At 40.8% G+C, this 24,614-nt stretch overlaps 1 protein-coding gene across 1 annotated transcript in view; it reads left to right on the top strand.

Moving 5' to 3' along the window:
* LOC124596346 (esterase FE4-like) overlaps nt 1-24,614 on the top strand; it is a 48,634-nt gene extending 24,020 nt beyond the window's left edge. Inside the window, exons 7-11 of the mRNA XM_047135448.1 lie at nt 332-497; nt 3,922-4,103; nt 15,998-16,130; nt 21,137-21,257; nt 24,268-24,614. Coding sequence (XP_046991404.1) covers nt 332-497; nt 3,922-4,103; nt 15,998-16,130; nt 21,137-21,257; nt 24,268-24,427 — 762 coding nt within the window. The 3' untranslated portion in view covers nt 24,428-24,614. The remainder of the gene's footprint in view (nt 1-331; nt 498-3,921; nt 4,104-15,997; nt 16,131-21,136; nt 21,258-24,267) is intronic.

Here is a 24,614-nt window from a genome sequence, read left to right on the forward strand (position 1 = left end):
CGGAGTACGTGATGCATTTCCCACCTAGATTTTTTGGGAAATTCGAGGTTCCCTGTCCTGGTTTGACGTTATCAGACAGTTTTTCTCCACTACGCATACTATTCCTATGTGGTGCATCGCAACAGCCCTGCCGGAACGCCTTTTGGTATGTCGGACACTTGCTTTAGTGTATGGCAATGCATCGACACTAGAACCTCTGACAAAATGCGTGCTTTCACAACGTATAAGCATGTCACTATGTATTAATGCTTTTTATAGTTAGGCATAAGATGTAATAAATATCTGCGGAAGCTCCTTGGGTAGGAACACCGGATTTGTCTCCCTGCCCTAGGACAGCACGAGTCTGTTCACCTGCGTGTGGGTGCCCAGCGCTGAACCGCAGCACGACGGGGCGTTCCTGACGGAGCAGCCTGCTACCCTGGTGGCTGAGGGCCGCTACAACCTGGTACCCTACATGGCGGGCGTCACAGATCTCGAGCTGCTATCACAGACCCATAGTGAGTCCACTAATTCTTCTCTTTTGTAGCACAACTGCTTCTCTAATGTGGTTAGCTTCGATAGATCTTCCTTTCTCTTGTTTTGCAGGAAACATCTGTAGCTAAATGGTGAACATTGGTCTCCATATCTGATTCCTTTACGAAGCTAAAATTTAGTGGTATTTTAAGCTCTTAAATTAACATAGCTGGCGGCTCTGTTTATGTCTTTCAATAAAAGTTGTCACTTGAATACTTAATATCACTTTTTAGCGAAATATTTTTGTCAGTTTGCTTTTAAGGGGAGCCAGAACGATCCATCTTCTCCATGTTAATTTTAGCAAGTAGAAGGAACATTTTTTTCTAAAACCAATAAACATATTGCTCTGAAATTTAGACTACACGTTCAGTGAGTATTTCTCTACAATGTTATAATGCCATGTAGAAAGGAATTATTGTTTTTTTTAAAACTGATGCTTTTTTTTCTCTAAAATTTTGAACTTTTTCTTCTATTACTCAAACAGTATTGTGTATAAATTTCATTGATATATTGTTAGCAGTTTTTGAGAAAATGTTCCTCAAAGATGAAAATTTTAAAGTTACAGGAAATGGCTTCCTAGGTGTTTTATTACACTCCTGCCCCATATGATGGATTATCAGCACCCTCTTCTTTTTCCAGTGTTAGTTTCCTTTTCACTGGTCTTTTCTTCCCTTTTGCTGCATGTTGTAGGCTTTTGTCTCTTCTTTCTGGACCTCTTAGTCTTTCTTCATCAATTAGGCGCATTGTGGAAATGGTGTTGTGTCCTGATTGGAAACCTAAACGTTGCAGCACATTACATTTGATAATGTTTCCTTCATTGTATGTTGCCACTGCATCATACCCTCCAAAATGTAATGTTTTTATCTGTACTAACACTCTTTTGGGAATCCTAATCTAGATTAAATTATTTACACTTTCATTTGGATTTTGCGTTTTTCCATGTAAACACTTTTCCAATAAACTTGGCTGTGATAAATCTCTGAATATGGGCTTAATTACAACAATTACAGCATTTGGCAAACTGTTTTGATAGGCATATTCCTTTCCTGAATGGTACATACACCACGAGTCATCACCTATGGGGCCCAGTGCATGTTGTGGGTAGTCATTTGTTGATATAGTATGAAAAAGTAATGCCGATACTGATCTCCTCATATGCTCAATGCTTCTCGTATTTTGTCTAATTGCACACCCATAATACCTCTGCAATCTATCAATTGCTTCATCTATCAATCTTCCTCTTCATCCAAGGGTCTTACCATCACTAAGCTTCTGAGATCCTAATGTCTGATTTAGTTTGCGCAAGCGAGCCCCCATACACTTATGCACATGTCCAATGCACTCCTGTTTTTTAATGTGTATTTCATTGCCATAAGGTTCGAGTTTCTCTTCAACATTATACCCCTTAGAATCACCATCTCCTAGATAGTGTACCGTACAATAAACCACTCCTGTGATCTGGAAAAAAATGCTTTCACTCCCTCTACTTCCATCGTTCCACTCGTGCCGTGAAAATTTGCTTCACAACTTTCACTATGTTCGTCCTTGGTATTGCTCTTACATCTACAATGTTTTGAGAGAATAGCAACATCAATTACTTTGCAACTGTCTTCACTTCTAGCTGTCACAACTCCATGTAGAGATTTATGACCTCTACGTTGCCATGATACATCTAAAGCAACAGTTACGTCTCTACAATTCCCCATATCTGTCATAGCTTCTGCAACTGCTTTCTTCATTGTTGCTTGAGCAATATCTTCAGCAGAAGATCCCACTAATTCATTATAAAATTCTAACTTGGTTGGCGGTTTTGGCAAGTTCATAATTCCACATAACATTGTCCCTGCAGCACTGCCCTTGCCAATGCAACGCAAGCCATACACCAGCCTAACATTTATATCATACATCTTCTTTCCACTATTGCGACTACGAGGAATACTGTTAGCACTAGAAAACGTAACTTCTGCAGCACGTTTGTTACACTTCAATAACATTTTACATGCCAAACCAATGTGTGAAGTTGTTTTCAATTCCAGTCTTCTTTCTTTGCAAATTTAGCATAATATGTTATGTTTCAAAATATTAGAGAGCAAGGAAATGTTAATTATTTCATTCACATCATTACTGTCACTTTCGTAGTTTTCAAATTTTTCTTTGCTGTCACAAAGTTTCTTGCTGGAAGAAGTTCTATCACATTCATTTGGAGTAGTCGGTGAAGCAGTGTGAGCAGCATCTCCCGTCGAAACAACAAAACGTTTCTTCTTCCACGCATTGTGCCTTTTCTTAAACACTCGATTGCTGAAACGGGGCATATTGATATCCACAAACAAAATACGTAAAACAGGTGCGAGCAAAGTTCGTCGAATACGCAAAATTGAACAGCTTAACAACACAAAGCAAACTCCATGAGTCATCAAACACGGTATAGCATTTATATTTAATCATATTAACAGTCACTTGTCACAGAGATAAAGCCATAGAAATTTGGAAAACAGAACACTGTCTAATTCCGCAAAGATACCCTGCTTTCAGCCAGCGAGCAGCGCCGTCAGAGGTGACACACCAAGTCGCCACAACCGTTTACGAGGCGTGTCAACTTTGCAGCGATAAGAAACACACTTAGAAGAGTTAAACTTGATTTGTTTTATTCAGAAAACTCCAAATAATTTTATAATGAAAAAACCTTAATTTTGTAATTTTCATCGTTCTTTTCTAGAAAAGGTATTTAAGACAATTTTCATACTGCGTAGCATAGAGGTAACAATTTTAAATTATTTTTTTTTAATTCCAGAAACGTTCGTAATTTAGAATGCTCATAGTTTTTGCCAGGTTGTTGTTTCGAAATCGATGGACGTTTAACCCTAACGGTCCCTCCTTAAGGCATTCTGGTGAACTCTAGGATTCTCGCTCACCGCTTCTGTATACTCACAATCCTGAGCACGTCAAAATATTACTGATCTCTCCAGTACCTATTACTCTCTTAGCTTTTGATTGATGCGCTATTCCATCTTGAATTAGTTACAAAATGAGATAATTTTTTAACATTTTAAATTTTCACTAAGAGTGGAGTGGTGGAACGGTGTGGAGGGAACTGCGCTAGAAGCTACATTTGTAAGAAAATAATGAATACTGCCTAATTACGTCCCTTCCGTGCCAAGGTAATCATATTGACCCACACGAATAAATAACACAATATGGTAGGAGTTATCAAAGTGTTTATTGACTCATCATCCCTCAACGATGGCTCCATTGCTGTATGCTTACCCATTCTCTAGAAAAAAGCTCAGATTTAGGTACTGTGGCGAACTTTTTTGCGACAGAGATTGAAGTGCTTTGTTTACTTCGGTCACTTTTGTTTTTGTAAATGCAGACTTACCTGATTTTGATTTTATTTTTGTTTTTCGACAGGTGGTGGGATACTTTCTACAGAGGAACAAATAAATAACTTGAACCAAAACTTCGACGAAATTGTCGCTTGTGACATACGACTTCCAACGAGACAGGAGCAGCTGAATGGGGCTCATTCTGTCAAGCAGTTTTACTACAACGGAAGTGACATTACAGTGCAGGACAGTTACACTACGACACTGGTAAGCAGAGGACAGGGCAAGACATCTAAACAATATTTTTTAGACGTCTATCGGAATCCAATAGCAACACTTACATCAGTTCTTAACTTAGAAAAATACGAAGGACGAATACGAAGAAACTAAGAAATATGGTTACCCCATGTGTCTAGGTCAAGCATAAACAACAAATAAGAGCATATTTCTTGAATAATATGTCTAAAGGGCTACACATTAGCTAAAACATAGAAGCAAGACAAAATTAAACAACTTGCTGCAAATTCTCTATCACAATAATAAAACACTTGTTATCAGAGGTAGTTGTAGTTAGTACTGGCACGTCATGCTGTCAGAGAGATTCTGAACCACCTCAATCACTAATCGACGCAAACCTTGGAAATAAGCTAGGCCCAGGTCTGTAAGAGCTCTTAGTTCACGTTTATTGGCTACAGATGGTCGCCTCAATGCGCACCATACATACTCAGATGTGGAGACCTCAGTTGTCAATCCATGCGACAAGTTGACAATGAGAGCGTCTCGGTTCGGAATAGCAATATTGTCTATAAAAATGATCTCTGTTGACACTGCGACTCTGAAAAGTTGCACATCTGATTGGCGTGTCTCATCTCTGTTGTTCCACTCAACAATTAAGACGTAAAGTTCTGCCTGTGTATCTTAACAAAAGGGCACGGCTACAAGCAACAAGTCCTTTTATTACTATTATTATTTGCCTGTGGAGGGTAGGATTTACGATACGATTGTACGACGAGCATCATTCTACAAAATGGACTGCCATTTATCTTTGAAGGGAACATTCCTCAATTCCCTCTCAGTCACATCTGGATGCTGTTGATTTCCATAAACAGTTCTGATACAACAATGACGAGAGCGGAATAAACACTGCCTAATGTCTTGTATACAGACCAAACCTCTGTGCCTCCCGTATAATTAAGTTTGGAAACTGCATCTTACTAGACAGTTATAATTTCTACAGGTAACTATTTTGAAGGATTCCTCACGGGGACGTCATACCGAACCAATTTTGGACTGTGAGCCCAACTTATTCTGGTCGAGAGTAAACGTTTTGTGTTTGTGAGAAAAATCACTGAAGCAGTGAATTGTCACACTGTTGTTCGTTTGAAGATAATTAGGCGCTTGTATCACCTAATTTAAGGCATCCAAGTGTTTTCTGAACAGGGTTCCAATAGAGTTTTTGTGTCTTTGTGCAGTAAATTTCAGCAAGTGACTACCTCCTGGTAACAACAAAAGTGCAGGCGCATTATCTCTGAAAAACATCTCTGTTAGAAGTACCTAGCACTTAATACCTGCGCAGTTAGCACAAGTTCAGTTTGTGAAGAAATTTTGATGACTGTTTGTAGTAATTCTTCATCTTCTGCATTTCCAATTTTTCCAAATTATTCTTAAACATTGGACACTAATGTATAAGGTTTACTGTTCAAAGCTTTGCAGTTTCTTTTTATGCATTTTACTACATAAATAGTAAATGTTAAAGGAACACCATAACGTTTGTTAATGATTTAGGGAACTTCAGTCAAATTATCTGAAATTAATATTGTTTTTCATAATTCTGTTACACAAGAAAATGACAACAGTCTTACGATGGACACATTGCGGTACCTAAATCCTTAGATCTTTTGGTAGTTATTGATTTGTACTTTAACATAGCAAATTATTTAAGGCACCAGATACGCAGTCGCTCTGAATTCACCATCTAATTTACTGAACAGAAGCTGAATAACGACCCATGTTCAACCGTTTCCCCATTATCGAGGTTCACTGCTCCACTGTGAAGAATCATTGGTTTTATACAAGCATTTCCCTAGTTTTTAACACGTATTTATTAGGTCGCTTTTTCTCTGTCTCTTTCCGTTTAGTATAGTCTGATGAGCTACAGACTTTAAATTTCAAACATAGCTTAGGTCTGGGTGACTGTGCATTATTAACTGACTTCCTTGTCCATCTGATCCGCCTAGCCTCCACAGGGGTGGAGGTGACAAGTGTTGGTAACGCCTGACACCTTAGCTGGTCTGCAGGATTGGCGTGTTGTGTGGGTAGGGTAGTAATGGAATAGATTCCAGCTGGTATGCGCGGAACTCCGCCTCAGCCGCCGTAGACTTGCCTCCAGTTGCGTATTTACTGCGCTCTCCTATCTTTTTTTTTTATGTACCGTTGGTTTGGTCCCAGACTTTGCTACGCCTTAGGTTTTAACTCTTAGATTACTTTTTTGGACTGTGTGCTGTTTCCAATGTCCATTTTCCTCTTGTTTTTGTACGCCTGTTCACACTAGGCTAACTGCTATCGGGGCTCCCTGGGCAGGTGGCCAGTATCTGCTGGTTCTTTGAGTTATTCCTTGTTCTTCTGAGACTCCAGTCACAATAGTTTGAAACAATAAAAAAATTCTCACCTAAAATCTAAGGAGAAAAAATAATTATTTAAATAAAAATAAATTTTTAATATAACACGTTTTTAGATTGAACTAAAAATTAGAAAATAACTTCTGCTAGCCCCATACAGATTCCAGATCCCAAACATATACCTCCGAAAATTAGTTAACGTTAATTTTTAATTGCTATCAAAATACTTCTTAAAATTCAAAACGAAAAATGTGGGCCTAATGCAGTAGATAAATGATTGGGGGTGCTCTATTCATGCGACAGTTATTATATACTAGCTTATCGCGTGATGCTTTGTTTGCATAGACTATATGACCTGCACAGATATTTTTTGTTTTTGTTTAATCAATTTTTTTGTCGTTCACAAATTACAACCTATTCTAAGCTTTTCACCCTGATTAAAGTCATAAAATGTGACCTTTCCGAACTTACTTCTGATTAAGAAAGTATTCTGAAAGCTGGTGTATGTTATAGTTAATCATGCCTTTTGTCTTTTTGTGGTGATAAACCACAGAAACTTTCATCTCCTAACACGTGTTTCTCTATATCGAACAGAGAAGTGAAATACAAATTTTCGTAGATTTATCTTTGAATATTTTTTATATAATGAAACATTTTCTTTTAAAAAACTTCGTCCATCATTTCACCCCTTATTGGTTGAATTGCTAAAAACAGTTGACCACGTGTTCTTATTGTTTTTAAATCAGAAGTGTAATACCAACTTTAATAAAGATAGTTTCAGAAATGCTTTAGTAGTTCTGTAATAATAATTTATTTTCAATAAAATTTATCCCACTATTTTACCCTCTTAGTGGTCAAATATCTCAACATGTTGAATAACGTATTATTTTATTTCTGATTAAGAAACCAAATACCAATTTCCGTAGGCGGCTTCAAATCCATTTCTAATAACCTTCCATCGCCTATCTCACCCCTTCCTTAGGAGTAGAATTTCGAACAATCTCTTCTTAAACGATGCTTACAGTACGAGTTCCACATCCTCCCCAAAGTTTAGGTTTCTATCCTGATATGGACTGGGCCTTGGAGAGTCAGCGATTCAGTCTGGCCCTATTTCATCCGCTTAGAGGGTGAATTCCCAAAAACAGTGAAACATGTATTTTTTCATTTCTAGCCAGGAAGCGAGACATCAGTTCTCAAATATATAGATTTAAAAATGCTTTATAAATGGAAGAATTTCATAAAACATCTCACTCCCTACTTCAGCCACTAAAGAGTTAAATTTCTAAAAGCAGCTAAATGCATACTCTTCAATTTCTGAAAAATGTCAAATACAAATTTTCATAGATTCATCTTCCAAAATGCATAATGAAATATTTCCATAAAACTTTCATGCCCTATTTCACGCCATAGGGTGAATCGATATTTAGGTTTTCATAGATTCAGCTTTAAAAATGCTTTGTTAATGAATTTTTTTCATAAAAGATTTCATCCCCTATTTCACCCAATTATGGGCTCAGTTTCCAAGAACACTGACCACATATTCATGTACTTGTAGGGTAGAGGTCATATAACAATTTTCGTAGTTGTAATATTAAAAACACTTTATTATTTCTTTAATAATGATATTTTCTAAACCGACTCTCAGCCACCGTTTCACAACCATAGGGCTTAAATGTCGAAAAACGATGAGACATGTAATTCTTTACCTCTGACCGAGAAACAAAATTCCAGTTTTCGTAGGTGTAGCTTCAAAATTGCCTTTATTGTGACATATTCCCAAAGAACATTGACTCTCCTGTTTCTCGCTCTTAGGGAGGAAATTTCGAAAACGATGACTACAGTATAAGATGAGCACCCTCTACAAAATGGTTCAAATGGATCTGACCACTATGGGACATAACTTCAGGGGTCATCAGTCCCATAGAACATAGAACTACTTAAACCTAACTAACCTAAGGACTAAGGACATCACACACATCCATGCCCGAGGCAGGATTCGAACCTGCGCCCGCAGCGGTCACGTGGTTCCAGACTGTAGCGCCTAGAACCGCTCGGCCACTCCAGCCAGCGCACCCTCTACAAATTTAGAGTTTCTATCCTTAGCGGTTTGGGCTGCACGACGATGACTTTTATACAGTATGTACAATAACACTGTAAATCCCACGTATATCTTAGAACAATTTTATATCTATTAAAGATCCACAACCGCAAATATTAAGAACTATCTCAGTGGGATCAGGAATCTGTGTAGGGCTAGGGGAAATTATTTTATATCTTTTTGTACATATTAAAAAACGTAGTACGTTAAAAATTTATTTTTATTTGCATAATTTTTAATTGACCTATAAAATTTAGCTCCAATAAGGTAGTCAGCTTTTCGTGGAGTTGTGCTGCTCGTAATTTGAGTGGTGTTGCAGTTACTACAAGGCAAGATATACCATAAATTCCCAGCCAATATCCGTGTTAGATTCTCAGCTGAAGATCGAACATGCTGTTAGTTTTGCTGTGTGGCTTTTGGGTCATCAATCGTTACACTGATAGACTATAACCCTGGAATTATATATGGATATGTCATGTACAGGGTGTCCCAAAATAATATATACACTCGTTGAAACTGAACATCTTTTTAATGAAAGGGGTTATCAATGCCATTTTAGTGGTGTTAGGTGCCTCCTGGTCTGACTTAAGGTGCTAAGTGTTCAAACTGGTGTCCGTCCATCGCAATACACCGTAGGCAGTGATTTAGACTCAGCTACATGCCAGCTTTATTGTTTCCAACGGAGTAGCATCACAGGCTTGCTCAATTTGCTCTCTAAGATCATCCAGTGTGTGTGGTCTCGCAGTGTAAACTGTGTTCTCGAGAGTAACCCACAGAATGAATTCTAGAGGACTTAAAAATGGCTCTGAGCATTATGGGACTTAACATCTATGGTCATCAGTCCCCTAGAACTTAGAACTACTTAAACCTAACTAACCTAAGGACATCACAAAACACCCAGTCATCACGAGGCAGAGAAAATCCCTGACCCCGCCGGGAATCGAACCCGGGAACCCAGGCGTGGGAGAGGACTTAAATAAGGAGATCGACCGGGATACTCCACAGTTCCTCTTCGTCCTATCCATCTGGCAGCGAATGGACGATTTCTCAAATGCCATCATATCCACGTGAAAGTGAGGTGGCGCCCCATCCTGTTGAAAGAAAATAATCTTCATTTCCAAACACAGCATTAAGACCAAGAGTTATCATTTCCAACATTGCCAAGTACTGGTCACCCGTGACAGAGTTGTCAAAGAAATACGGCCCAAGTAACGCCCCAGAAGACAGAGAACACCAGACTGTTACTCCTGACAGATTAACATGCCTTTGCTCTGTTACGTATGGATTCTCCCTGGCCCAGTAAACGAAATTATGGCGGTTAGTTGTTCCATCAAGTCGCGTCATCTGACCAAAGAATTCGAACTTGGAAACGTTGCACTTCTTCACATCTGTTAATGAACCACTCATAATATTCGTTTCACCCATCAGGATCATCCTCGTCAAGAGCATGGAGAAGCCTTCGAATGTAAGGATTAAAGTTCTGAGACCGAAAAATTCTATGAACACTGCTTCTGCAGATCCTAATCTCACGAGAGCATTGTCTCACAGATTTCTTCGGCGATCGTGTGTATTCCTGGATTACTGCATCAACACTGTCATTGTCTGCTGAATGTCACTTCCGTCCGCTACGTCCATTCGTCATATCGTGGACCGTTCCTTCGACTTCAAACTTGTCTCTGATTCTTGTAATTGTTACTCTTGTCGGCCGCGCGGGATTGCCCAAGCGGTATTGGGCGCTGCAGACATGGACTGTGTGGCTAGTCCCGGCGGAGGTTCGAGTCCTCCCTCGGGCATGGCTGTGTGTGTTTGTCCTTAGGATAGTTTAGGTTAAGTAGTGTGTAAGCTTAGGGACTGATGACCTTAGCAGTTAAGTCCCATAAGATTTCACACACATTTGAACATATTTACTCTTGTCGGTGGTGATGTTCCAAATTCTACTCTCCAACATCGGGATACCGCATTCATATTCTCTGTTTTCCAGTAACACTTTAGCACCAATTTCCGTTGTTCAAATGATAACGCCATGTTAGCTGACAATCCTGAAACAAAAGAAAGCATTGTTACATTTTTCACCGCTTCTAAATTATTACTCATATAAACTGTATTTCTGTCTCCTTTAATTAAAGAGATATTCTGTTTCAAAGAGTGTATACATTAGTTTGGGACACTCTGCATATATGGATATGTCATACATAAGAGAGATAGGTCAATAATACCAGACTACTACCCAGAATTGAATTCCTCATCTGGAAATCAAGATATCGGTTTTCCGTGGTGTCCCTAAAATCGACTATACATTAACGAAAAAATCACAGAACCAAAAAAAAAAAAAAAAAACTAATGTAGAGTAATGAAATTTGGGGAATATACACTCCTGGAAATGGAAAAAAGAACACATTGACACCGGTGTGTCAGACCCACCATACTTGCTCCGGACACTGCGAGAGGGCTGTACAAGCAATGATCACACGCACGGTACAGCGGACACACCAGGAAACGTGGTGTTGGCCGTCGAATGGCGCTAGCTGCGCAGCATTTGTGCACCTCCGCCGTCAGTGTCAGCCAGTTTGCCGTGGCATACGGAGCTCCATCGCAGTCTTTAACACTGTTAGCATGCCGCGACAGCGTGGACGTGAACCGTATGTGCAGTTGACGGACTTTGAGCGAGGGCGTATAGTGGGCATGCGGGAGGCCGGGTGGACGTACCGCAGAATTGCTCAACACGTGGGGCGTGAGGTCTCCACAGTACATCGATGTTGTCACCAGTGGTCGGCGGAAGGTGCACGTGCCCGTCGACCTGGGACCGGACCGCAGCGACGCACGGATGCACGCCAAGACCGTAGGATCCTACGCAGTGCCGTAGGGGACCGCACCGCCACTTCCCAGCAAATTAGGGACACTTGCTCCTGGGGTATCGGCGAGGACCATTCGCAACCGTCTCCATGAAGCTGGGCTACGGTCCCGCACACCGTTAGGCCGTCTTCCGCTCACGCCCCAACATTGTGCAGCCCGCCTCCAATGGTGTCACGACAGGCGTGAATGGAGGGACGAATGGAGACGTGTCGTCTTCAGCGATGAGAGTCGCTTCTGCCTTGGTGCCAATGATGTTCGTATGTGTGTTTGGCGCCGTGCAGGTGAGCGCCACAATCAGGACTGCATACGACCGAGGCACACAGGGCCAACACCCGGCATCATGGTGTGGGGAGCGATCTCCTACACTGGCCGTACACCACTGGTGATCGTCGAGGGGACACTGAATAGTGCACGGTACATCCAAACCGTCATCGAACCCATCGTTCTACCATTCCTAGACCGGCAAGGGAACTTGCTGTTCCAACAGGACAATGCACGTCCGCATGTATCCCGTGCCACCCAACGTGCTCTAGAAGGTGTAAGTCAACTACCCTGGCCAGCAAGATCTCCGGATCTGTCCCCCATTGAGCATGTTTGAGACTGGATGAAGCGTCGTCTCACGCGGTCTGCACGTCCAGCACGAACGCTGGTCCACCTGAGGCGCCAGGTGGAAATGGCATGGCAAGCCGTTCCACAGGACTACATCCAGCATCTCTACGATCGTCTCCATGGGAGAACAGCAGCCTGCATTGCTGCGAAAGGTGGATATACACTGTACTAGTGCCGACATTGTGCATGCTCTGTTGCCTGTGTCTATGTGCCTGTGGTTCTGTCAGTGTGATCATGTGATGTATCTGACCCCAGGAATGTGTCAATAAAGTTTCCCCTTCCTGGGACAATGAATTCACGGTGTTCTTATTTCAATTTCCAGGAGTGTATTTGTCTAGGTAAGATATGTAAGTGAGTTACATAGGAAGATCGCAGGTTAGTATAAGCGAGATATAAGCCATTGGGAATGTGAAATGTTGCTACCTTAACAATCGGTGTAACCGCCACAGTGTTGAATGCAAGCGTACAAAACTGGGTGCACTGTGTTGAACAGGCGCCGGGTGTTAGTTTTTGGGACGGAGTTCCATGCCTGTAGCACTTTGCTGGTCAATACGGGAATTGTTAATGTTCGTTGTGGATGACGTTGGGATTAGCGTTCTATGATGTCACATATGTGCTCGACTGGAGACAGGTTGGGTGATCGAGCAGGCCAAGGCAACATGTCGACACTCTGTAGAGTATGTTGGGTTACAACAGCGGCATGTGGGCGAGCGTTATCCTGTTGGAAAAGACGCTTAGAAATGCTATTCAGGAAACGGAATAATACATGTCGAATCACCAGATTGATGTACAAATCTGCAGTCATGATGCGTGGGATAACCAGGAGAGTGCTCCCGCTGTCATATGAAGTCGCATCCCAGACCATATCTCCATGTGCATGTCGAGTGTGTCTAGCCCGCAGTGTCAACCGCTCCTGGATAGGCTCTCCCACTAGTCGAATGATTCCTCTTGGGTCACACTCCTCGTGCACATTGGATTCCTTCAGTTCTGGAGATACGATTTTCACCTGTTTCACATTCGAGGTGCCCACAAAACGAGTAGCCCCTTCCTCCACCCCCCCCCCCCCACCCCCTCTGGTGCTGTCTTTATTAACTAATGACTTTGTTTCAGTTTTAGTCTTCTGACTGGTTTGATGCTGTCCACAATGACTTCTTTTGTTGCACGAACCTCCTCATGTCAGAGTGGCTCGTGTACCAAACGTCCTCACGTATTTATTAGATATATTCCAGTCTCTGTCGTCCTGTAATGTTTTTACCCTATACGGCCCACTGCTGTACCATTGAAAATATTTCCAAGAAGTCTCAAGACATGTCCTATCATTCTGCCCCTTCTTCTTGCCACTGGTGCACACATGTCTTCCATCGCAAATTTCTTCTCAGTCTGTTTTTCTACATCATGCTACAGTACCACATTGCAAACGTCTCAGTTGTCTTCTTCCCCGGCTGCTTATGGTAGGATATTCTGACGCAACACGTCATTTTTTGCTCATAAGCGTGCAATAAGGGGTATGTTGTGTCCAGTCTAGAATCGTTTGTAGACAGCTCTTTAAACAGTTGCAAATATCGATAGCGTCCTTGCTGTACATATTATACACTACCCTATGACGTGTCTTGTCAACAATCAACCAGGTTTGAAAACAACATTAACATCCATTAATATTATATTAGAAGGAGAAATGATTTTAGAAGTATGGCATGTGTGTGTACAAAAGACAGACATTTAAAACTTAAGAAATCATGTAAATGATCAGCACATTGACATATTTTCTATCATAGCCGGAGGTTATAATAATTATCCACAGAAAATGAAAATACCTAACTAACCAACCTACGAAACAACTCCAGATCTGCTCTAAATTCACAGTCCACAACGGGTGATTGCCAACAACCATATGCATATTCTGATGGGAATAAGAGAATGCGTGACCATGTTAGTTGTGGTAGGCGTCTCGCAGACAACGGTCAGATCACTTATCAAAATCCGGGAATGACTAAAGCCACTAGCAAGACATACTTGTGAAAGTTTAGGGTCAACCTAGCTCTTGTGAGGGCAAAAACAGTTTAAGAAATTAAAAGCACTAAGCACGGTCGACCACTGTCGTTTATCTGCAGTCAGGTGCACAGTACAAGTTAAACCGAATCCTATGTGTTAAAGTGCTGCTGCAGCTCCTCTCATGATTACAAATAGACGCAAATGCTCCGAAATTGCCTCACAGGCGATTTGGCTGACACTTTGATTTATTCGACGCATCTATACACGGTGTTACAAAAAGGTACGGCCAAACTTTCAGGAAACATTCCTCACACACAAAGAAAGAAAATATGTTATGTGGACATGTGTCCGGAAACGCTTGCTTTCCATGTTAGAGCTCATTTTATTACTTCTCTTCAAATCACATTGATCATGGAATGGAAACACACAGCAACAGAACGTACCAGCGTGACTTCAAACACTTTGTTACAGGAAATGTTCAAAATGTCCTCCGTTAGCGAGGATACATGCATCCACCCTCCGCCGCATGGAATCCCTGATGCGCTGATGCAGCCCTGGAGAATGGCGTATTGTATCACAGCCTTCCACAATACGACCACGAAGAGTCCCTACATTTGATACCGAGGTTGCGTAGACAAGAGCTTTCAAATGCCCCCATAAATGAAAGTGAAGAGGGTTTAGGTCAGGAGACATGGAGCCCATGGAATTGGTCCACCTCTACCAATCCATCGGTCACTGAATCTGTTGTTGTGAAGCGTACGAACACTTCGACTGAAATGTGCAGGAGCTCCATCGTGCATGAACCACATGTTGTGTCATGCTTGTAAAGGCACACGTTCAAGCAGCACAGGTATAGTATCCCGTATGAAATCATGATAACGTGCTCCATTGAGCGTAGGTGGAAGAACATGGGGCCCAATTAAGACATCACCAACAGTGCCTGCCCAAACCTTCACAGAAAATCTGTGTTGATGACGTGATTGCACAATTGCGTGCGGGTTCTCGTCAGCCCACACATGTTGATTGTGAAAATTTACAATTTGATCACGTTGGAATGAAGCCTCATCCGTGAAGAGAACATTTGCACTGAAATGAAGATTGACACATTGTTGGATGAACCATTCGCAGAAGTGTACCCGTGGAGGCCAATCAGCTGCTGATAGTGCCTGCACACGCTGTACGTAGTACGGAAACAACTGGTTCTCCCGTAGCACTCTCCATACAGTGACGTGGTCAACGTTACCTTGTACAGCAGCAACTTCTCTGACGCTGACATTAGGGTTATCGTCAACTGCACGAAGAATTGCCTCGTCCATTGCAGCTGTCCTCGTCGTTCTAGGTCTTCCCCAGTCACGAGTCATGGGCTGGAATGTTCCGTGCTCCCTAAGATGCCGATCAATTGCTTCGAACGTCTTCCTGTCGGGACACCTTCGTTCTGGAAATCTGTCTCGATACAAACGTACCGCGCCACAGCTATTGCCCTGTGCTAATCCATACATCAAATGGGCATCTGCCAACTCCGCATTTGTAAACATTGCACTGACTGCAAAACCACGTTCGTGATGAACACTAACCTGTTGATGCTACATACTGATGTGCTTGAAGCTAGTACTGCAGAGCAATGAGTCGCATGTCAACACAAGCACCGAAGTCAACATTACCTTCCTTCAATTGGGCCAACTGGCGGTGAATCGAGGAAGTACAGTACATACTGACGAAACTAAAATGAGCTCTTACATGGAAATCAAGCGTTTCCGGACACTTGTCCACATAACATCTTCTTTATTTGTGTGTGAGGAATGTTTCCTGGAAGTTTGGGCGTACCGTTTCGTAACACCCTGTACATACTCGCGCTCAACATCATTGTCTCAAGCGGTTTATGACGTCCCGAGTAATTGCTATTTTTGTGATATTTTTTAATACTTTATTGTTAGAAATTTATATAAGACTTTTCATTTCTTTACTGAAGTAACGTTACCTTGATTCTACAGATGACTTCTCACCTGTACTTCACGGAAGGTGTCGACACTGTCATTAGAAGCATGTCCCGCTTCTCCTCACAGCCGGTGTTCCAGTACGAGTTTACATTCGTCGGCCCTCTCAACGCATATCCAAGTGGTCCAGGTATGAGCATTAGTGAAAATGACTTCCTTCTTTTAGGTTAAGTGCTCCTCAGGCAAAATGACTTGGAAAAAGTTGAAATGTTAGTAGAGATCACTTAATGAATGAAATTAATATAAACTTCAGTTCTTGTCAAAAGAAACAGAGAATAAGAGAAAATACTACATGTAACGACACCAAGTCTTATTCCGAATGAAAGCCCATTGTTCCTCTATTTTTATAAACCTTTCGTTTGTATCGACTAAGGTTTTGGTCTGTAATATCATCTTCCGCCAATAAACTGTTACAGTGTGGTTGTTCGTGAAAAGTGCTGTTGGACGTAGCAACGAATCTACAGATACAGAAAATATTTTTATATTATACATAAAAATATGAATATCAACCCGTGTAATATTGAAGACATTTTAGTTATTGAAAGTCACATCAACATTCGCACAACAGCATTTGGGAACGAAATGTGCGACAGGCCTCCCGAAATTAAGCTACACACTTTCGTCCGACACTAAGACCGTTGCGCAACAATAGTGCGACGTTGTCAGAAGAGCGCACATCTTCTGGGTTTTCTCCACAACTATGCTATGGTACAGATAGTAAGCGCAATCCCCAGGGGGGGGGGGGGGAGATGGAAGACGCCGCAGATGTAAATATGGAAACGTAATCCATCGTTGAAGTTCACGTAACTGTACGATTCTTTTGGACAAAAATCTAAATTCCACGCAGATTTAATCTTCGACGAACTGAATGATTGGTAGAGCGTTCGGACCGATAGAAAGTCGTGGAGATTATGGTAAAATATAGCGTCGTGTATCTGCGTTTTTTCAAATGTAGTGCAGCATTCAAATATATGTTACGATGTCGTTCAAATTTTGTACTGGAGAAAAAGAGAACGTATACAAACAGGGAAGGATATACTATCAATCAATAAACGTCGGACGGCCCATGCTGTGCTGACCAACTTGACAGTCTCTGCTTCCGTATGGATAATTTCAAAATATTCGTCGTAAGAAAATCCTGAATAATTGCACAAACCAAGTGCTTATTGATTTAGTACTGCTTCCAAGTTATATACATGACAGTAACACCAACTATCTCGGATATAGGCAGATAGGTTAAAACTTGAGAGAGACTGAAACGTGATAACTTGTAAATTCTTATTTTCTGCTCTAAATTGAACCCCAATATTTATGCTGAGTATTGACACCCGTATCTATGAAAATAGTATACAGAAATAAACTTGAACGACACACACTAATTATGACCGAGAACAACATAGCTGGTGAACAGTCCAGAGAATATCAGAATCCACTGGAGAAAGAATACAAACAAACAACATTTAAGTAGATTCACATGCGGGCATCTTTGCGAAAACGATCAGAATGTTACAAAAAAATAAGAAAGTTAACAAATGTATAATTTGTGACTTCCTCATCACGACCTACAGTTGACTTAGACAACGGATAAGAGGAATAGCACAATTTGAAGACTATAATCCAATGAGTCACATGAGTCATCAGTGAGGGAGTAGGCAACGAGAAAAATTAACACAGAAATTAAAAATTCGGCATGACAGTGTCAAACTTGACAATAAAGAAAAAATTTCAGTAAGTGTACTGATGATAGGAGGGGGTTCTAAAGAGCAATTAATTTCCTCTAAACATATATTCCATTAGGGAAGATCTGTTCCCGGTATTGATTATAATGTATGTGACCGATAGGAAGTAGATTATAAAATAATAAATACTTGATATTCGAGAAAATAAGACAAAACTCGTGTCAGTAACTTAAGAGAAGTGGAATAAAGAAAATATGCGTCGCAAATGCACAACAATGTACGAACTGCTTAAAAATTTGAAAATAAAGTCATGGTATAACTGACAAAAACCCTAAAATCCATTAAGAAAAGGGATTGGCCAAGTTTATGCTGTAAAAATTTGCAATTGTAGTGTACATGTCAGGATCGTAGCAGGTGGGCATTCGGGGTGCTTTAACTACGCGCAAAATGATAAATGCCAGGGTTCAGGAAAAAAAGTGGGTTCTATTCCCAAGAACTACCACCGAGGGATACAATGTTCGTAAAAACTGGCTACCGCCGCAGAGTGAACCGCACATGGTACGGAAAGAGCATTTCGCCCTCAATAGGATGAACTGGTGGACACGTCCTGAGGGTAAGGAAGCTGGCAGGCAAGAGAGCGACCCGCTATTGAGGACCGCTATAACTCGCCGACCCTCTTGCGTACCTCACGTGACGACACCCGGTCCTCTCATTGGCGGGTTTGTTGCAAGAGGCTGGCGTGTCTCGCTCAGCAATACCGTTGTGTCCTAGCTCAGCGTAATAACGAGGGAGCCAGCCAAAAGTACTGCGGAGAAGTTCACGTAATTCTTCACGCCACTGCCTGACGCTAAGTCAAAGTCATGGAAGTAAGATACAATAAAATTTTGTACCATTTTTACCCCTTACCACGTACAGTAGTAATAAATAAGGGAGGGGATCTTCCTACGTTCAAGGTTTAGTGCAACTGTTCAATAATTGTTGAAGTAGTGCAGTACATCTCAAAACAGCAAAAATTAAATAGTGATATTTAATATTTAAGGAAGTTGAAAGAATAACGGTGTGGCAGTTAGAAGAGACTAAGTCATCTGGATTGTGTCTATAGCATAGGTGAAATAACACTTAATCAAAGATTAAAATACATAATGGGACAGCTGATTAGTAAAGAATAAATGGGTTTTAGGAAAAGCTGCTCAATAACCTACAGAGTATTTAGAATCCTACACTGAAAGCCATAAACGAAAAATATTAGAGGGGAAGAAACAAGCGATCATTAACACCCTCGTCATTTAACGAAACTGGGAAAATAAATCTCATGAAGCAATCCACCTGACAGCAGCACTATGAACAGCACACTATCGAAAGCATACAATGCGGGTTTATTTTCTTACAACTAACCCAGATTTGCAGCAGGTATTGACACACTAAGTACATGAAGAACAAAAATAAAGTTTCTTCTAAGAAAATGAAATAGACCTTAATGGGACAGGAGCCAAGAACAACCAAGTTTGTAGTCGGCAACGAAGTATTAGAACAAGTATGAAGTTTAATGTACATCGGAATCGGAGTAGATTTTAACAGAAATCATAAAACTTGAGAATGGAAGCTGAGAGAGCGCGTGAGATTAATTATGACCTGTAAGTCAGCGGCTGCCATCACGTTCACATGAGTGACGTATTACTGGATCGTTAACAACAAGCAGAGAAGTAGCGTATTGGCATGAGAAACGAGATCATTTGTTGAAAGCTGTATAAAAGCAAACAGGATTTTAAGTGAATAAAAAGATAGAAACAACGTTAGGAGCTGAAGAGTTTCGTGGACCACGACGTTACATCCCGGAAGGTTTACCAGAAGATATGTCATCCGGTCGTGAAAGCCTTCATACTAAAATACAGGATGTTTGTTTTAATTCGAGACAACAAAATACCTCGAAAACGATGCATCGTATGAAAAAAATTGTATGAAAAAAATGTGGAAAATTAATGTTAGTAAAGAAGACATCTGCCTGTGCTACAACTGGCCATCTCATAAACATTCCTCCTACATGGGCGGGGTCAGGTTTGTATTTTCAAATTGGAATCCCCCATTTTCCTTGTATATTCGGATTTTACAGCGAAAGTACGCACTGTTTATTCACACCTTTGTTTTCCATTCGTGATAGATGGCGCAGTAATCGACAAAAGTAAAGTGTTCCTGTTTTTTGCCATTAACAACCGTCGTATTTAATTATACATTTCATTTACGATGTAAATGTAAACCATTGTGTTTTAACGGTTGATATGATGTTCAAACGTTACCTGAGTACTGTACAAATAGACACTGACTTAACTGCATGGCGACGCAGTTTTGTGTACCCTACGGGATTCATTGTAGTAAGTCCACACACCATCTGAATGTTTGATTTCGTTGCCCGCCCTCGAACACCGCCATCAGGGTGAATGTTTTCGGTGAGTGTTTCCACCCAACCGTCGTAACTCACGCGCTGGCCGGTGCAGGAGAAATGGAAACCACTATGATTGTAGTTAAGGTAAAATGTCCATACTGTGATAGGGAAAGCCGTACATGCCCTGGATTACTCGGCGAAGTCAATGGTGTGAAACAAGGATTCACCGAAATCGAGCACCTCACATCAGTGGTGCGAGACAAGAGAACTCGCAGGGATCGAGAAGCCTGACGAGAACAGAAAACTATTACATTCACGTCGTTGTTCCTGGATCACGCTAAGCACAGTTTCCTACCAGACACTGAAACGGCTAACCATATTGTACGTTACAGTCACATTCACACCACTAAAGTAAATTTCAAACTTAAATATCAACAGTCAGAACAGAAAGGTTTACATTTACAACCTTAACGAAATGTAGAATTAGATGTGTCGGTTCTTAATTGGAAAAACAGGCACAGTTGATATAATTTGTCGATTACAGTTCCATCTACCGTGAATAGAAAATAATGGTTGAAAATACAAAGTTGACTCCTCTCATGCAGGAGTGGTTAGCAGATGGCCAGTTATAGCACAGACGATGACCGCATTGCCTTTATTACCCCTTCACTGAAACATTCTTTTCGTACCATACGCCATTTTCGAAATATTTAGATAAGTTAAAGCAAACACCCTCTACAAAGCCTCAAACAAACAATCATCTGGTGTGGAATGAGCGTGTGGAAGGGATGGATGGAGGCAGGCTATCCTCAGAAAGCAAAAGATTAATAATGCACAGGCAGAAGAAAAATGACAAAGCCACACAACCGTAACGATCTATAATGAAGAGAACGAGAAGGAATATTAAAACGAAAAATTAGTACTATAAAGAAAGAAAGCTTCAAATCCCATTCAAATGTTAGAGTTTCTATTTATGTAGTGCGCATGAGTGCGCTCGATCTGGAGGAATTTAGAGGTAAAATGTAAATAAACAGAACCACTTCATAAATAATGATACTGTATGTTTTTCATCTACAGGGGCAGCTCACGCTGACGACGCGAGTTACTTATTCTTTTCATCAGACCTCGACCCTACATCAGACGGCGCTATCATTAGAGATCAAATGACAGCAATGTGGGCCAACTTCGCTAAATACGAGTAAGTAATATTTTTGTAACATAGCTATATTTGTTTTTGAAAAAGCACTTGCTAAAAAAGCCCATATTATTTGTGTATAAGTAACATTAAAAAATAAATGCAGGGTCCAGAAATTGATACATTGTTCTTTTGACAGAATACCTTAACAACAAAGATCACACTGCTGCAATAGTAAGCTGTAATTGAATAACTCATAAAATAGCAAGCAGTGGCAGAGCTCATCATTAGCAGTCACTAATGACACGTATATTTTACAAGTAATGGAATCTATCGCCACATTTCTGTAACACAGACAACATCATCAACACAATGAACTGGCTCTTCAGCACATAGGTGTCTAGCATCACATCACTATACATGTTCCGTAACTCATCTTTGCACATACATACTTGACATACTTCGTACCTAAGCTGAGTAGATAGTTCCCTACGGCACATCAGTGCGGTGTAGTTTAACTTACGAAGGGGCGTCCAGTACTGATCTTCTTCTGTCCAAGACTATTCACGCAGCGGTATGTATGACTGTGGTGCTAAGGCCTCCACAATGGCGGCCAAGAGGAGGCTCATGCCCCCTCCTGAAATCAGTCTGTATACACTGTATGGATTACAAAGTTCACTCGCATTGGTACCAATAAATGTCTGCGACTATACTAAATCGCCGATTTAGCGTTGTCGATCCGATATTCTTACGTTAATTCTGTTTCTCCACTTTCAGCACTACTAATTTAGGATTTGTCTTAATTATTTATGTGACTGTTTAACGGTATTTTCTCAGTTATTTTGGCTACTTCTTACTTTAAAATTTTTACTTTCAGTCAGAGTCTAACATTAGGTGGTTCTGAAATAAAATATTTCTTATGAGACCCCTGTTGATTACTCCAGGTACTATCAAAACGAAGATGTAATTTCAGATCGTTTGAATGAAATGGTATCATTCATATTCAGATTCATATAATACTATAAAAATATGTACCAGTGGAATACGATTACCATTTCGTTGTCGTAGCAATCTTCATTTAAGTACTGAGTGAATACCTATGAGTCGTTTGAGATGCAAACAGATCTTGTTGATTTCCTTTCAGATTTAGGTTTTTGGGCACTATCCGTTCTCAAACTCACAGAACCAATATACGAGGGTTCTCCAGAAAGTAAGTTCCGATCGGTCGCGAAATGGAGACCACTGGGGAAAGGCTTTGCACACATGTGTTGGGCAGTGTCTCTAGTATGCCCGTCGATCGTGTCGCATCGCTCTTTTCAATTCTGAGTGAACAGTGAGCACGTAAATATACGTAGGGAATAGCGTCTCCCGCCAAGTACGAGGGCCTGGTTAGAGATTTCGCCTGTGTCATGCAGCCCACATAACACAAGTGTCGAGTAGTTCCTTCTTCATGCCAATTCTCGGCTGCACACTGCAGGGGCAATGAAAGACGCTCCTGCAGCGTTTCCGATGAGAAGTGTTCAATCAGTCCATAATTGGCTCCCCCTGAGTCTCATCTCTGCTCACAAGAACAGCTGGCTATGAAGACAAAATGTTTCCACAGACAACGAGCTGCAGACCAGTGCAGATAACTAGCCGAAAGCACAGGCAGTTGCTTTCAATGACGAGGATATTGGGAAGTTGATAAAACACTACGACAAAACTAGGAAGTTGGAGCGGCGACTATGTAGAGAAGTAGGTAGAAGGTGTACCTAACTGTTGTGAATAAAATGTTTCTGGTTTTCACTGTGGTTTCCATTTCGCGAGCGATCGGAACTTACTTTCTGGACAACACACGTGTATATAAAATTAAAATTTTATAATCTTGCGTGCTCTTGGAAAATTTTCCACAGATGCCCGGGCAATGGTGCCATACTCGAATATGTTTATAATTCATTGGTGTGAAAGGTAACGCAAATCGTGAAGTCCCTAACTTTCAGTCATGTGACGAGCATTTTTACTAAATTCATTTGTACTTTAAACATCGATCGTTTGAAAATTTAAATGTTAATCCAGATTATGGCGTGTAAACAAAGACAAACATTCTGCAACGACGGTACCAACAAACAGTTCTCTCGTTGGGAGGATTGTGTTCGTCGGCAGAGTGATTATGTTGAGAAATGAATATCTAGGTATGCGGAATGAATATGGGAACTGTTAATAACATTTGTTATATTTTAAAAGCTTTAAATGTATTCACACAAATTTGGATGCATTATTTTTCAGCATGTCCTATCGTGTTTTTATCTCCGGTCAGCTGTCTTCTTCGGGACCGAACCACTATTAGGCTGTTCAAACGATTGTTAGTTGAAAAGTAATTCTTCCAACGCTGAATGGATGAGAGTTCAAGATGCCTTGTACTTTCCTGTAGAGTACATATTTACTGTGGCTGGAGTAGTCTTGCGGCGCTGCTGTAGACGTTTTTGACGCTTTCAACATTAATTCCGTCGAATCAGTATTTGCAATCAGCGTCGATATCACCACTGGACACTCTCTCTCCGTGTGAGAAAACATCAGCCTGTGACTCATGTAAACGTTGTTTCGTGTGTTACTGTTTCAACTGCTTCTGTATCCTGTCTTCAGAGACAGAGACTGGAAACCATCGCGTCATTTACCTAAGCGAGAGTGGAAACGTGGCAATATCACAATCAAAGAGGCTAGTGTGCCAGATCCACCACGTAGATTCGATACGAGTTAGGCTACTTCCTTACATCCCAAATCAGAACGTCGTCCATTAAGCTATAAGAACAAGACACTCCGTACACCTCCGCTAATGACCTTAATTCACACGTGCACGTAGTGGTAATGGTTCAGATATAAGCAAACATAATGCAGATTTCTCCTATTTCTGAAATTCACAGTTATAATATCTGTATTCACCTTCATGGTATACTGACACTTTATTAGGGATATTCTATAATTGCAGATTTTTTACATTATGGAATAGTTCTTTGCTTCCAAATATCTTGAGATGCTGTCTTAGTGTCTGTGCTGAGCGATGACGTTTTTCTCACCGAAAAAACAATTGTTTCAGCAATCCAACGCCGGAACAGACGTCACTTCTCACAGAGACGTGGAACGAGTACGACGAATCCTCGAAGAATTTTCTGGAAATAACAGCACCACTGAAAAGCAGAACTAACTTGTTTGGCCCATACATGGACTTTTGGCACAGCCTATTGCCACAAAAATAAGTTTGGATCATCTACTGACTAAATATCTGTAAGCAAACAGTCAATTTAACATTATCGGTGTACATGAACTATAGAGAAATGGATGACGACAATGATTTACATCCCAGAGAAAATATGTGTATCATCAAAACTAACAATGTTAATAAAAATTCCCTCACAGAACGCACAACTGCTTCACTAAAACGAA

The sequence above is a fragment of the Schistocerca americana genome, chromosome 2, assembly GCF_021461395.2.
Source record: "Schistocerca americana isolate TAMUIC-IGC-003095 chromosome 2, iqSchAmer2.1, whole genome shotgun sequence".
NCBI lineage: Eukaryota > Metazoa > Arthropoda > Insecta > Orthoptera > Acrididae > Schistocerca > Schistocerca americana.